This window comes from Brachypodium distachyon, chromosome 5 (assembly GCF_000005505.3).
Source record: "Brachypodium distachyon strain Bd21 chromosome 5, Brachypodium_distachyon_v3.0, whole genome shotgun sequence".
Lineage (NCBI taxonomy): Eukaryota > Viridiplantae > Streptophyta > Magnoliopsida > Poales > Poaceae > Brachypodium > Brachypodium distachyon.
The window spans coordinates 14,594,636-14,610,191 of record NC_016135.3 but is presented as its reverse complement, the minus strand read 5'-3'; the positions used below and the strand labels follow the sequence as shown (position 1 = coordinate 14,610,191).

Here is a 15,556-nt window from a genome sequence, read left to right as displayed (position 1 = left end):
TCACTTGCTGCCGTTACTCAATCAACAGTTTTCTGTTAAGGTCTATCCCGTAGAGGTAGTCAAATTGGATCAGTGATCGATTTCTAGGTTTCGTCGTAAACCTAATTGGTTACTTCCAATTACGTAAATCAATAGTTCAAACCGCACTCAAAGGTAGGGCATTTCCCATTGATATAGGAACTTTTATACCATAAAAAATAGTATCTCTAATTATAGCCCCTCTGGGATGTAAAATATATCTCTTCTCACCATCCTCATAGTGTATGAGATATGTCTTTTTGATTCCGTCGAAAATCGATTTTACGGTATAGGCGTTTATGACCTCCCCCTCTATGCCTTGCGGTAATGATTCCTCTAGAATTACGACCTTTACCACAACGGTGCCGTCCATGGATCAAATTATTTCGTGGATTGGATTTCACTTGCCTGTCTATGGTTCCCTTGCGTGTACTCGAGATAGGTGTTTTGTATAAATGTTTCGTCGTATTATTAAGTATTCTCTTTTAGTTTTTTTCTCTATCTAGAAGTGGAATAGAATAACCCGGTTGAAGGGTAATGATCATACGTCTGTAATGCATTGTATGTCCCAGAATAGGTCCTATTCTTCTACCCTTTCCGGGTAGTCGATGGCTATTCACAGCTACTACCTTAACACCAAAGAAGAGTTCGACCCAATGCTTTATTTCTGTCTTAGTGAATCCTGACTCGACATTAAAAGTATATTGATTCTTTCCCAATAAACGAAGACTTTTTTCTGTAAATACTGCATATTTGATTCCATCCATAAATCAACTTTCCCTCCTATGCTCTGAGTTCCTGTATCGATAAGAATTCGAGTTCTTATTGTTCTTATGTTATGGTATGAATATACCATACCAATTCGTTATGTATGGATGATGGATGAGATTCCATGGATAGAGAGCCAGTTCCAATAGACTTATGGAACGTTCCCGTTCGCGTGCATCCAGCAGGAATTGAACCCGCAAATTTACCAATTATGAGTTGGGCGCTTTAACCATTCAGCCATGGATGCTTAACAGGGATCATCCTACATCGTAAATAACCAATTTTCATATAGAAAGACATATCATAGAAAAATGAAATCAAAAATATTCGGAGATGGCAAATATTCGGAGATGACTATGAAAACACCTCTCTGGATCCTCGAATTGAAAGAGAGATTGAGAGGGATCAAGAATCCTAATTCTCTCTATTTGGAATTGATCCAATTCTATTGAGTCTGACTCATAGTGATCATTTCTCTTTAGCAAAGAATGACCTTGGTTATCAAAGGATTGAACAACCGGGATCCATTTACTTATGATACCTAGTTGGCATTGATAACAAGGATCTAATGAATTATGAGTTTAATAGATCCTCTTTAGCAGAAAGACGTATACTCCTTGCTCATTATCAGACAATCACTTATTCCCAAACCTCATGTGGGGCTAATCGTTTTCATTTACCATCTCATGGAAAACCCTTTTCGTTCCGTTTAGCCCTATCGGGTATTTTAGTGACAGGTTCTATAAGAACTGGACGATCCTATTTGGTCAAATACCTAACGAAAAATTACGATTTTCCTTTCATTAAGGTACGAGGGCTTCTTATTCCACAAGAACGAAAGCACCTTTTCATTCTTTCATATACTAGGGGTTTTTACTTAGAAAATACAATGTTCCATACTAAAAGATTCGGGTGCATAACCACGAGTTCCAGTGCACTAGATCTTGTAGCACTTAGCAACGAGGCCCTGTCCATTAGTATTCCACATAAGAAATCCATTATAGAAAAAAATACAATTAGATTAACTCTTCATAGACAAACTTGTGGTTTGCGAGCCAAGGTAAGATCGGCTCAGGATCATGGGACCTTTTTCTATCAGATATGAGGGGCTCTTGTACAAAATAGACTTATAAGTAATAACCCCATAGAATCAATCTATCTATATAAAGAGGTGATCGTGTTAGGAAGCGGGTTTTTCTTTGGCCAAAAGGTACTTCGAACTTGGAACGAGCATGAAGAGATTAACGTGACTTCTTTCTCTTTTGCGTTTTTATGGCGGACCTGCCATGCAAGATCTTTGGTCTTCCCCTGGAACCAATGAAAAAAAGTGGATCGCTTCTTATGGACTCGCTCAGAATGATTCTTCTCTATCTATAGTTCATGGCCTATTAGAAGTAGAAGGTGCTCTAATGCAATCCTTACCGACAGAAAAAGATTGCAGTCAGGTTGATAATAATCAAGTGCCATTACTTCGTCGGTCCGAACCAAGGAATCCGTTAGAAATGTTTTGAAATGGATATTGTTCTCTCTTTGATCAGGGATTGCTATATGAAAAGAAGTGGAGTTTGAAAAAGGGAACGGAATGGTCAAACCGGAACTGCTAGAGGAACGAATTTTCAATAGCATAACTTGGGCTCTTAGAATATGGCGCCCTTGGGACAATCCATTTGATTGCAGGGTTTTGTTCCGAAGCAAAGATATCCGCGGAGGCCAGTTCGTTCGTCCTATTCTGATATTCAGGACCAAGAGGTACTAGATTCTCTTTCGGATAGGCCCTGAAAGGAGAAGAAAGGCTGAAATGCCAACGGACCTCTGTCTATTCTCTAATTCACCCGAGCCGATAGTACCCGTTTTTGGAACGTCGTCACAAATCCAACCCCTTTGACAAATCGGGTGTCATATTAGATATCATATTCTATATATATAGAAATATCATAGAATAGACATATAGAATTTTTGGTCTGGAAATTAGAAAGAATCATTGAGTGAAAAAGGAGCAAAGAATGACAAAAGACAAGACTCTACTAGTCTTCACTCTTGTGGTTTCCTCGGTTTCTGTTTTCTTATTCGGGATCTTGCTTTTCATGATTCTCATCTCTGCAACTCACGATTTTAGCGAGAGAACCAAATCCAAGTTGGTGAAGATCATGATTTGGGCTGGCATAGTAGTTATTACCTTTGCAATTGTGGTTCGAATCTATCCGATCTTTATCTTTTTGCTCAAAGAACGAATAAAACCCCTTGTCGAAGCCCTTTATGATAAGCTTCCCTGGATCTGGGAAGTTTCTCTTTCACGGTATTGGGATCGTTTGCTCGATTTCCTTGATTTGATCGCTACTTATGGGCGTGCGCTCAAAGGATACAACCAGGGATTCGCAAACAAAAAGGGGAATTCGTAGTCACTTTTTCCTGTCGCGTAAAAAAAAGTCTTTACGCGAGAGCAATAGAGGTTGGGATACATCTATCTCTTCTGAGCAACCTCTTTTGGATTCTTAAGACCACCCTTGCAGTAGGATACCATCCGTTTTGGGTTCTTTATTATCTCCTTCGAGGGATTTTTAGGATCGTTCAGGCTATATTTAGTCTATTTTGGCTTTTACTGTCTACTTTTTTCAGAGAGATGGTTAAGGACCTCAGAAGATAGAGGAGAGCGCCAGGCGCAGATTTCCGGAATACTTCTACGGAGCATTCTCCATATTATGCCTTGAAGAGGACTCGAACCTCCACACGCTCTTCAGCATGAGATTTTGAGTCTCGCGTGTCTACCATTTCACCATCAAGGCATCTTGAAAGTGAATCGTATTCCATGAATATGATATCTACCTAATGCGATATATGGAATATATGACAAAGGTGGAGTCTTGGAGTATTTCGATCGATCGGTCATATAGGCCTGAGTCAGACATCAAATAGCTTCGATTTGCATTATCCGTAGGACACCTTATATGTATCAAAATCGATATCAAAATCAAAAAGATGAAAGATGTACAATCCAATTTCTCGATTCAATAGAAGCCCAAAGAGGTGCATATGGTACCCAAATAAAAATAGATTCGCCTACTCTTTATTATAATATAAATAACATTTCAGAATGCAAAAATTATGAAGAACATTTCAGAATGCAAAAATTATGAAGAACATTTCAGAATGCAAAAATATGAAAGTTTTATCTTGATCATTCATCGACCCTTTCCTGTTTATTAGTTTTGTCTAATAATTAATTACGAGGATTCACCAGGCCGTTGATACGGATAATATCCAAATACCAAATACGCTCACTATGCGATCCACGGAAATCAAAAAGGGTTGTTTTGGTGAACATCAAAGAAAAAACTGGGTCTTCTTCCGTAAAAAATTCTTCTACAAATACCGAGCCCAATCGTTGCATAAAAGTTCGTACCGTGCTTTTATGTTTACGAGCTAAAGTTCTAGCGCATGAAAGTCGAAGTATATACTTTAGTCGATACAAATTCCGTTTTTTGGAAGATCCACTATGATAATGAAAAAGATTTTTACATATCTGACCAAATCGATCAAGAATATCCCAATTAGATAACTCTGTCCAAATGGGTTTACTAATAGGATGCCCCGATCCAGTACAAAATTGAGCTTTCGATAAAGATCCTATGAGGAGAGTAGCGGAGACTATGGTATCGAATTTTATCATTCGAGTATCTATTAGAAAAGAATTCTCCAGCGTTTGATTCCTTACTAACAAAGGACTTTTTGGTACACTTGAAAGGTACCCAAAAAATCGAAGCAAGAGTTTGCCAATTGGTTTAGATGGATCCTTCGCGGTTGAGTCCAAAAAGAAAATGAATATTGGCAGAAATTGACAAGGTACCATTTCCATTTCTTCTTCAAAAAAAGAGTTCCTTTTGATGCAAGAATTGCCTTTCCTTGATATCGAACATAATGCATAAGAGGATCCATAAAGAACCATAAGGTTTTCCAAAAAAAACCAGGGTCCATTATCCCAAAATGTTCCATCTTCCTAGAAAAGTGGATTCGTTCCAAAAAGCCTCCAGAAGATGCTAATGGTAAGCAAGAAGATTGTTTACGAAGAAACAACAAAAAAAACTCATATTCTGATACATAAGAGTTATATAGGAATCAAAATAGTCTTTTATTTTCTTTTTTTAAAAGAAAAAAAGATTTGATTGAAGTAATAAAGCTATTCCAATTCGAATTGTAGTTGAGAAAGAATCGCAATAAATGCAAAGATGGAACATCTTGGATATGGTATTGAAGGAGTTGAACCAAGATTTCCAAATGGATAGGATAGGGTATTTCTATATGCGATAGATAATGCAAATGCAAAAATTTGTCTTCTAAAAAGGAAAATATTGAATGAATAGAGCGTAAATTCTGAAACTTTGGTATTTCTTTTTCTTTCGGACAAAAAAATTCTTGTAGTGAGAATGGGATTTCTACAACGATCGGAAACCCCTCATATACAATCTGAGAAAAAACTCAGAATAATTTATTTTTTTGTAATCCAACAATCGATCTTGGTTAGGATGATTAACCGAGTTAATCCAAAAATTCTGCTGACACATTCGAATAATTAAACGTTTCACAAGTAGTGAACTAAATTTTTTGTTATTACAACTAACAATTTCCACAGGTTCAGAATCATTTAATCCATAATCATGGGCAAATAGATAAAGAAACTCCTGAAAGAGAAGTGGGTATACAAAGTATTGTTGAGGAGATTTATGTTTTTCTGAAATCTCTTCGAATTTTTCCATTTGTATTTCTACTTGAATCAGAAAGAAGAAGCTTTTCTCGGTTTATCGAATGCTGATACATAGTGCAATGTGGTCAGAACAGGGTGTTGCATTTTTTAATAAAAACCCTGGAAAGAAAGGGAGTCTAATCCACTTTTTTTTGTTCCTTTTCTATCCAATTAGTTTATGTTTGTTCTAATTTAGAAAAGAGAGCAGAACCCCTTTTTTTATTTTTGCAGGCCAATCGCTCTGTTGACTTTGGAATAAAGTCTCTTTATCAATATACTGCTTCCTTTACGTTCAATACATAACATCCTTTATTCAACCCATAATCAAGAATAATAAGGATTTCTAAAAAAAGAAAAAATAAAGGGCCCACTCATAGGAAAACCCTACTTTTCCCCGCATCTGGCACTAATCCATTTTTAACGTCTAATTAGAGCGGGGAATTATTCCAATTAAGAAGTAAAGCTCGTTGCTTTTTATTTTACCAGAATTAGAGCCAGGCTCTATCCATTTATTCACTAGACCAAGAAAATAGTAAATTTTCTATTCCATTCCAAAAATAAAAAAAAGAAATGAATTTTATTACGACATGCTTTTTTTCCATTCATTACCCTTGAGGATCAGTCGTGGTCTTCTAGACTCTACCAAGAGTCTGGACGAATTTGTTGCTTCATCCAAATGTTTAAAAGATCATAGTCGCACTTAAAAGCCGAGTACTCTACCATTGAGTTAGCAACCCAGATAAAAAAGAATCTTAGATACGATCGAAATCCAAAAATCAATAGAATTACACCGCGCGCTTTTGCCAAACCATTGAACTAGCAAGACATAAAAAGAAAGATTTTATCGACCATGAAAAAGACTCAAATGCTAAAACGAACAGATCCAGTTAAATTCCCCTAAGGTAAAAAAAAGAGTGACCCCAATCGCGATGGGAAAATTGTCCTTTTTTTAGCGATTTTTAATTTAAATTAAAAAAATCTTCTATGAAAATAGATGGAAGAGAAACACCCTTATCATTTGAGGGAAGTGTAGGCAGAAAAGTAGAATATGGAGTGAGGATAAAGAGACCTATCTATCTACAAATTCTAGTTGTTCAAGAGACCTTTGTCAATGGAGATACAATGGTAAGAAAAAAATTAGATAAAAAAAGTAAATAAAATAGGGGTTTATGTTGAATTGGCACGACATAAATCCAAATAGGACTAAGAAAATTGTATCTAAATAATTAGACAACGAGGGATACTAGTAATCTTCTCCTACTTTTTTATTCATTTAGTTCTCTATTTTAACTCAAAGTTCTTTCTTTTTCTTTAAAGAATTCCGCCTTCTTTAAAATATCATAAATAGTTCTTGTCGGTTGAGCACCCTTTTCAAGGAAATAGAGAATAGCTGGAACATTTAAAGAAGTTTGATTCTTTATCAAATCATAAAAAACTACTTTTCGAAGATCTCTTCCTTCTCTCCGAGGGTCTACATAGCAGTTCCAATGCTACGCCTTGAACCGCTCAGCCATCTCTCCCACATAACTCATTATGGCAAATAAACTAAGTAAATAGCGAGTTTTCCTATTCCTGCAGTACAAGTACAACCGCTCAGGGGTTCCATAGTTCTATTGGAAAAATTCCTTTTGATCTATGTTAAGTGGAAGGATCCAGGATTTTTTTACTAGGAATTGCTTTCCCTATAAAATTTTTAGTTTGGATTTTCCTAAAACCAAAGAAAAAGAGAATGGAAGAATTCTTCTTATTGCATAATAAAATAAAGAAACCTTAGAATTCTGTTTGCATAAGGTACGCTACACCAGACTATCGAAATCGAAAATAATGTATGAGACAATTAATAACTTTGAAAACACGAAATAGCTGATGAGCGAAGTTGTTGTTGAGAAATAGGAAAGTAGAATCAAACCCAGTCTTAGTCAAATATTTAATATATCTTCTTGTCCAAACAGAAAGAAAAGGAAAAAATTAAATCTGAGCGAAAAATCCATACCTCTCTTATCGATTTAGAGCATATGGATCGATCTAGTTATAAGAATCAAATGTGTTTGTTTTTATGTTATTTTGTGAAGGAATGAGTGCCACCCGTTGTGAGGGGAGATTGGAGCAAAACATCAGTGGTTGCACGTGAACTGTCCATGGACCACCCAATCTGACCTTTTCTTTCCACTGCCATTTGCTTTCAAGACCCATTCTATTTCTAAACCGGCCATCCATGTGCCACGAGATTCAATGCCTAGGCCTAGTGGTCCATGGCCCAATCCAAAATAGTAGTGTTTTTGAATTTTTGTGCACCTCAAACAAAACAAAATGCTAAAAGGAGCAACAATTTGAATCCTGGTCAAAAGTGGTCATATGCATGTAAGAGAAGGAATACTTCATCAATTCTCGTGAAATTATAGAAAGAACTAAAAGAAGGACGACAGGCGCACCAAATCCATCTCCTTAGAAACTCTGTTGGATACATGCAGAATAACTATTTTACACGTGGTCCGTCTAACGAGCCGGACGCCCGGACCAGAACGAGACCCAGGCCACTCGACCTCAGTCGACGTAATTTCAATTTTTTTCTTACGACGGCAGTTTCTCTCCTGCAGATAACCGAGCCCACCTTCCCGTAAAAAAGAAGCCCACCTTTCTCAGATTGTGCGTGCGGTTCGGGTGGAGCAGGGGTGTCGTGGCTGGCGAGTGGCGCGGGCGCGGCTGGAATTGCGGCTAACCTAGGCGGCGCCGCGCCGGCAGCTTCAACGACGACGACGACTGGGCCTGAGGCCGGCGGCGAGTGGCGTGGGCACGGCTTGCGCCGAACGTAGGCGGCGCCGGCGACTTCGATGACGACGACTGGGGCCTGAGCGAGGAGCAGCTCGACAAGCTCGTGCGGGACACCTACCGCGAGCTCGCCGAGGCCGAGGCAGCGCACACGACGCATACGTCTCCGACACCTCCTCGCCGACGCCGCGCTGGAGGCAATCGAAATCCGCTCCCAGGCCAGCACGCACCCGTGGCTTGGCGTCGTCGACCACGTGACGTCTGCTCCCACCCCCTCGCCAGCAGCTCCTCCCTTGGCCGCGTTTTTGACCTCGCTGCCACCGTGGCCACCGACATCGGCCAAACCCGTGGATTTCTTCTTTCTCATTTTCCCCCAATTTTTCCAAACGAGGTCGCCGCCTTGCTATGCCTGTACTTGCCGCCTGTCGCCGCAGACGCCACCCGGTAAGTCGTCATGCTGCCTCCGAATGGTTGCTGGATGAATCGATGGAATTTTGTTTTCTATATGCTCGTTTTTATCCTTGTCTTGCGATTAAAACTTGTTGCTGCTATGAGTAGGCGTAGTTGATTGCATCAGCCATGAGAAATATCACATTGGATCAAGTTGACTTGCACCTGTTTGATGGAATGCTCGTGAGAGTGTTTTTTATTTTCTGGGTACACTGCAGGTTTGTTCTTTACATCCTTCTCTGCAAGCTTGAAACTCTGACCAATGTTACAAGATTTTATTTTCTATGGAAGTATTTTATTGAAACACTGATCAGGTTGGTTCAGCATTGGACGTTGGCAGCGCATTGGATTCGTTGGTGGCCGTCCTTTCAGACCGAGAACATGCTCGGCGACCTCGTCCCCTTCAGCAACAAGGTCCAGCGACCGGGAGGTTCTGCAAGCTTGATCTGAATCCCTTTGTCACGCAGGTGTACAACGGCAGCCTCGACCGGCAGTTGGGGATCACGGCGAGGTCCCCTTCACTTGCAGCAGCAAGGAGAATTGCATCACGCTGCTGCCTAAATTATTGCTGCGCTGCAATTTGTACAAATTTGTCCGACCTGTGCAAGGAGAAGTTCTGCAAATCGCCACCTCGTAATGCCCCAAAAGGTCCATCACTCTGACTCCATGATTTGCTGTGTTTCCCGTCGGCAGTAGCTTGTGTTTGCCGGAGCAATGCTTGGTTACTACCAGTTTCAGTGTAGATTTATTTTGATTGCAATGAGGTGGACAACTAACACTCTTCCTGGATGTTGCTGATTTTATGGTTAAACCAACTAGTGAAGAAAAAATATTTTTTGTATGAAATCCCATAGCTTGTTTGCTTCTCCAGTCATATGTACTTGTTTATATCAATTGGTTAATATAGTTGAAAGAATTTTACTGTAGGCTGAAAAGAATCTAATTTCTGATGTTATTATGTTAGAGCAAGTTGCAGCTTTATTGTTGTCCCTTTTGGGCTCATTTGAAGTGCTAACCTGATATAAGCCTCTGAGATAGAATCCAATTTTGTGTTTGAGTTCTTAAAGTCCAATTTCTACATGATGTAAAATGTGTATTTGCGCTTGCTTACCTACTGCGAGCTCACGGAGCGCAAGACCTCCTCCTTCCCCGCCTCCACCTCTCCCGCGACCTCGCCGCTCCCCAATCGCCTGCTCGGTACCTCTCGACCCTAGACAGCTTCGGGACGCCCTTCTTCTGATTTGCTCCGCCAGCGATGGCGACCGAACATCCGTCGGAGAAGACGATCCCGCCGCCGGAGAAGAAGGCGCTGCTTCTGAAGGTGGTTACCCTCTAGGCCCTCAAGCTGGTGAGCTCCGCTTCTACTTCTCCTCCGTTACTCCTCCTTACTCTTCCCCTGTTTCCAATGTGTCCGATTCAACCCTTAAATTAGGTGCGCCATGGTTTGTGTATATAAATGCTGGTTTGTGTATATAAATGCAGCGGCTGTTTTCCAATTAGGTGTCTTGTCTTTTTCATAAATCTCATTTTCAGCTCATTCTTTCTGCATATTTCAAATATAAACTATTAACCAAAATCAGAAACACGCATGAAGGCAATTTACTCTAAAAACAGTCAATGTGCGTGTCGTCTCTAGCCAACAGATGCACCAAATGTGGTTTGGAATATCCAGAGGGGCATCAGGCAAGTTCAGTACCATAATTTGCCTAATTGATCCGTAAAGGACAAAAAACAAGTACTCCCTCTGATCCATATTGATTGTCTCAAATTTGTCCAAATATGGATGTATCTATGCCTAAAAAGTGTCAAGATCCATGTAATATTTCGACAACTAATATGGATTGGAGGGAGTGTGTCCCCAAAATTAAAGGCTTCATCTGGCTGCTCTCCTATGACCGTCTGAATACAAGGGACATGATGTACCGTAGGTGCTGTAATAGAGATGGGGTTCTCTCTGCTCTTCTAACTGCAGGGAAACCAGCAATCACCTTTTTTTTCGCCTGCTCCTTTAGCAAAAATTGCTAGCTTCGGTTGGGGATCAACTGGTCCCAGCTAGGCAACTGCTCTTCCATTCGGGACAAGGTACACAAGATCAAAACATGTGTCCCCATTTCCATCCACAGATAAGTGTTTCTCTCGGCTGCCTGGGAAATATGGAAAGGCAGAAATGATCTATCTTCAACAATATTTCGCCCTCTGTCGATTCTTGGTTGGTTAAACTCCAGATCTCTCTCAGATCTCAGAGCTGTAGGTTTAGTGCTGGGGCTAAAGAAGTAAAGAGTTTTTAAGGGCTTGGCTTGTCTCCCTTGTCTCTATCCCCTGAGTAGGTTTTCTTCCCTTTGTGTTCCCTTGGTGTAGGCAAGTACGTCAGCATACAAGCTGATTTCTAGTTTAAAGAAGCAGAGGAGATCTTGCAAAAGGTGGAGCGAAAAAAAAAATTACTAATGTTAGTTTCAAAAACTAACACCTTTTTTGCAATGAAGGAGCAAGAACCCAAAATGCACATGACCACAAAAATCCGCAGTCTACTTTCAGAGAACCATCCCAAAACTCGCGACTTGCGAGATTGTGATCAAGGATTTCACTCTAACCCTGACGACAAAATGAACCAATATTGACCTCTAAACCTAGTAAAGCACTCAATCAACCCCACCCATCCACCCAAAACCCCATACCTAAGAAGTAAAGAGAGAAAACCCACCGAGAACGAAGAGCAGGGCAGATCGACACCGGCCTCAACTCACCCCGCAAGAACCCAAGCAGCCGCCGGAGAGAGAACACTGGAAAGCGCCCAAATCCCCCAAGAGTCAGGGAAATAGAGAGAGGGAGTATGCACGGATAGTAGGCAATGGGATGGTATTCACAAAAGAAAAGGCAGTGGGGGTGGAGCTTCCCCTTCCCCCACTGAACTCTTTTTGCCAAAAATGGCGCGCTCCTCGTTCCCTGCTAGGCACAGACGCTCTATGCTGTGGGAATAGTAGGCAGTGGGGGTGGGATATCGAGCGTGCTGGTTCGTGGGGTCATCGTGTCAGTGAAGAGAGGCGAGTGGGTATAGCAGAATTCGGTATAGCTGCTGATCATTTATCGGGGAGCCCATGGATGGAAGTACGATAAATGTACTGCACACAAACAGTATGTTCTTTCTTTTCTTTTTATCTTCTTTTTACCTTATCCAAAAGGTGAATTGTAAGGCATACATGCAGGATTTAAAGCACAAGTATTAAGAATAAGCCGTAGCAGCCCAGATGAACAAGAATCCTTTCTCGCAAGTGCCGGCCAAAGAAAAATAGGCAATAAATAGTTTCCTTTCGAGCTCAATCAAATCAGCAGGCAACATTATTTTTTATACTTGTTCGGCATCATGGTAGAACATTGGCAATACACCAGAAGTCCAGAAGTAAATCAGATGCGCAGAAATGCATGAAAAAAGTGAGAAGTTATTTAACCTGGGTTTGTAGAAAACTGACAGGACACAGGAGAGTTCCAGTGGAGATGGACATGATGTAGTCGCTGTTTGCTTTAAATCTAGAATGCATGTTGTGGTCTGGTGGATCATGTAACTTATTTGTATAATGAGCCTCCTTACACCAATCCATAACTCCCCATCCGTAACTCTGCCAATAGATGATTTAGTTCGTATAATAAATCAGTGATGGACACAAATTATCAAGTCATCCAGAGTTGATGCCACCAGGTTATGTTTTCCCGTTACTGCGTAGCATACCTCAGGATGATAGATACAATGGATGGCAAATAAGCTATGAAAGACATTTTTTTAGAACAAAATTTCCCATTCAAGTTTCTGTAACCTCTGGCCAGTTCGATTGCGTCAATGATGTAACTAACAACAGAATGTTCTGTGCCTGGCTGCATATCTTTGATTTGCTGATACAAGATTCCTGACGTGTCGTGGATAGAAGACCTATCTTGATGCTTAACATCACTGGCTATGAAAGTGCCTGGCTGCATCCTGCAGGTTTCTTCATATCCTTGGACTTCATCAGTTTCCTGACATGCTCAACACCATCCCATTCCTCACCAGCTGCGTATATATTTGACACAGTGACATAGTTCCCAATGTCCCCAAACTCCATGGAGAACAATTGATCAGCTGCGAGCTGGCCGATTCTGACGTCTCCATGGACCTTGCACGCCCCTATTAGAGAGCCCCAAGCATTGGCATTGACCAAGTGAGGGGGCATATCCAAGGCAAAATTATATGCATCTTGGAGACGTCCGCCACGGGAAAGAAGGTCAACCATGCATGTGTAATGCTCTGCCGTCGGTTCAATTCTGTAAATCTCTCTGACAGACTTGAAAATCTTGATTCCTGCATCAACAAGTCCAGCATGACTGCAGGCTGACAACAGAGCCGTTAGAACGACATGATCTGGTCCAATGCCAAGTGTGAGCATTTCAGAAAATAGCTCTACTGCCTCTTCTGCCATTCCATGCATTGCATAACCTCCTATCATGGCAGTGAACGTCACAAGGTCCTTGGTAGGGCTGACTTGAAATAGGTTGTATGCATCGGTTATGTTCCCGCACTTCGAATATGCATCAAGAAGGGATCCTTCAAGATGAATGTCTTCCAGAGATGCTCTGAGCATGTAGCCATGGCATTGTCTCACAAGTTGTACCAGACTCAAATGGATGCAAGCCAGGAGAATATTTGTAATGCTGATAGTATCAGGACACTGCAACTGACGAAATAGACTGAAAGCTTGATCACACATACCATTCTGTGCATACACTTGGATCATGAGATTCCATGTCGTCTGATCTTTCTTAGACATCTGGTTGAAAATAATCTCAGCTTCCTCTACAGAGCTATTCTTCAGGTAGCAAGAAATCATAGTATTGTACGTTACAATGTTCCGAACTGCAAGATTTCTGAAGAGTACATCTGCATCCTGTGGGTAGCCACACTTTGCATATGCATCGAGAATAGCATTTGCAACTGAAGTTTCACCAATATAACCAACTCGCAAGGAATATCCATGAGCTTCCCGAACCATCTTAGTGCTGCCACACAAGTTACTCACGCGGACGACATTCAAGATTGTGACCGAGTCCCACCGAGTCACCTCGTGGCACATTTCATTGAAGAGTTTAAAGAACTCTTCAATATGTTTTCCTCTTTTAGCACAGGCAGATAGAATTGCATTCCATGATATCGAGTCCTTGCTCAAAATATCAGCAAAAGCATGAAGAGCGTCATCAAACCTGTTACACTGGCTATAAAAGCTAACAAGAGAATTCATTAAGGATGTTTCCTGATGAAGTACTGGATGTCGAAAAATATAACCATGAACCCCCATCCCCCCTTTGGCATCACCTACTTGAGCACAAGCAGTGAGCAGACTGATCAATGAAACTGAATCAGGAGTCATTCCTGTAGAAAGAAGCCTATGGAACAGGTCTAACACCCTAGAGTGGTACCCGTTCATCAGATATCCAGAAATTATTGTGTTCCAGGTAATGATATCTCTTGTATTCATACTTCTGAATATTGATTCCGCAGCCCTCATTTCATACACCTTGGAATAATGTGTCATCAGTGCATTACAAACAGATATGTCCACATATAAACCAACCCGGAAGACGAAACCATGCACTTCTTTGCCATAGTACTTCCCGTGCTCCATGAATGAGCATACAGGAAGAATATTAGCGACTGTTGAATAATTTGGAAGACATTTGTCTGAGGTCATCTGACCAAATAGCGCGAGTGCTTCTTTGAACAACCCGTTCTCAGAGTGTCCTGCGATGATTGAATTCCATGAAACAACATCCTTGCAACCGATTGAAGAAAATGCTCTATGAGCATCATCCATGGTCCCACTTCCACCACATTTTGCATACAGTGATATCAATGCATTTCCACACAAAGTATCAGATTCCAACCCGGTCTTGACGACATAGCCGTGGATACTCATCCCAGCCCTCAACACCCTCAACTTTGCACATACCGGAATGACGACAGCCACCGTCACAGCGGTCGGCATGCTCTCATCTGCACCACATGCAACCATCGACCGGAACAAGTCAAACACGTCGTCAAAATACCCAGCCCTGGAGGACCCAGTGATCAGGATGTTCCAACACACCGTATCAGGGCAGCTCATTTCATCAAACACCAGGCGGGCGTCCGCGAGAGTCCCACACCTCCCGTACATGTCCATGACCGCCTTCGCCACAGCCACGCCCGCGGCGTGCCCGGTCCTGACAACAAACCCGTGGAGGCACCTCCCCAGGGATTCGCCGTCCCGGAGCGCGGACGCCGACTTGATCGCCGCGGCGAGCGCGAGCCTGTCGGGCCGGAGGCCCCGCCCGAGCATCCCGCGAAGGAGGGAGATAGAACCGGAATGATCCCCGTTCGCTGTCCGCGCCCTGAGCAGCTCGCTGCAGTGCCTGTGGTCCGTTGCAGGCACCGCGTCGAACAGGCTGTGCGCATCGCTTTTGTGGAGCCGGTTCCAGCAGAGAGCGGCATGGGCGAGACGGGGGGAGATTGTAGGAGAGAAGCAGCATCCGGGTTTGACCAGCCTTGTGGGGAGCAGGAGCATAATCAGTGGAAGGTCGAGTGTGGAGAAGGGCGTGGGGGTGGGCCGGCATGGGTGGCTTTCGTGGAATCGTTGGAACGCTCGTTGCGGCGAGCCGGCGAACCAACGTCCGGGCCGCGGCCGCACGCTCTGGGAAGGGAGCAAATGAGACCGAGAGGGGACGGCGTTTCGAAGGCGGGGTGCGCGCCTGCGTGGGCGCAAGCTGCGCAAACACGGAGTAAAATGCATTCACCATCGTTCGACTTGATTT

The 15,556-nt window shown here is 42.1% G+C and overlaps 1 protein-coding gene and 1 long non-coding RNA gene across 2 annotated transcripts; one reads left to right on the top strand and one right to left on the bottom strand.

Annotated features, from left to right (window-relative positions):
• The first annotated feature begins 8,048 nt into the window (after positions 1-8,048).
• On the top strand, positions 8,049-9,669 carry LOC104585343. Its single transcript, XR_733045.3, has 2 exons — positions 8,049-8,737; positions 8,852-9,669. It is a non-coding gene; the product is annotated as an uncharacterized LOC104585343 (long non-coding RNA).
• A 2,361-nt stretch (positions 9,670-12,030) lies between these two features.
• Positions 12,031-15,515, bottom strand: LOC100826728 (putative pentatricopeptide repeat-containing protein At5g08490). The gene is made up of 2 exons (XM_024455721.1): positions 13,199-15,515; positions 12,031-13,096 (listed from the first exon to the last, which is right to left on the bottom strand). Exons 1-2 carry the CDS (start codon positions 15,307-15,309, stop codon positions 12,691-12,693), a joined length of 2,517 nt encoding a protein of 838 aa, XP_024311489.1. The 5' UTR covers positions 15,310-15,515; the 3' UTR covers positions 12,031-12,690.
• Positions 15,516-15,556: the final 41 nt, after the last annotated feature.

Excerpts from the sequence above, each read along its gene's own strand:
- LOC100826728 (XM_024455721.1), bottom strand. The coding sequence starts at position 15,309 with ATGCTCCTGCTCCCCACAAGGCTGGTCAAACCCGGATGCTGCTTCTCT. Across the intron at positions 13,097-13,198 it reads ATGATAGGAGGTTATGCAAT|TCATGCTGGACTTGTTGATG; the intron begins GCATGGAATGGC and ends GTCAGCCTGCAG.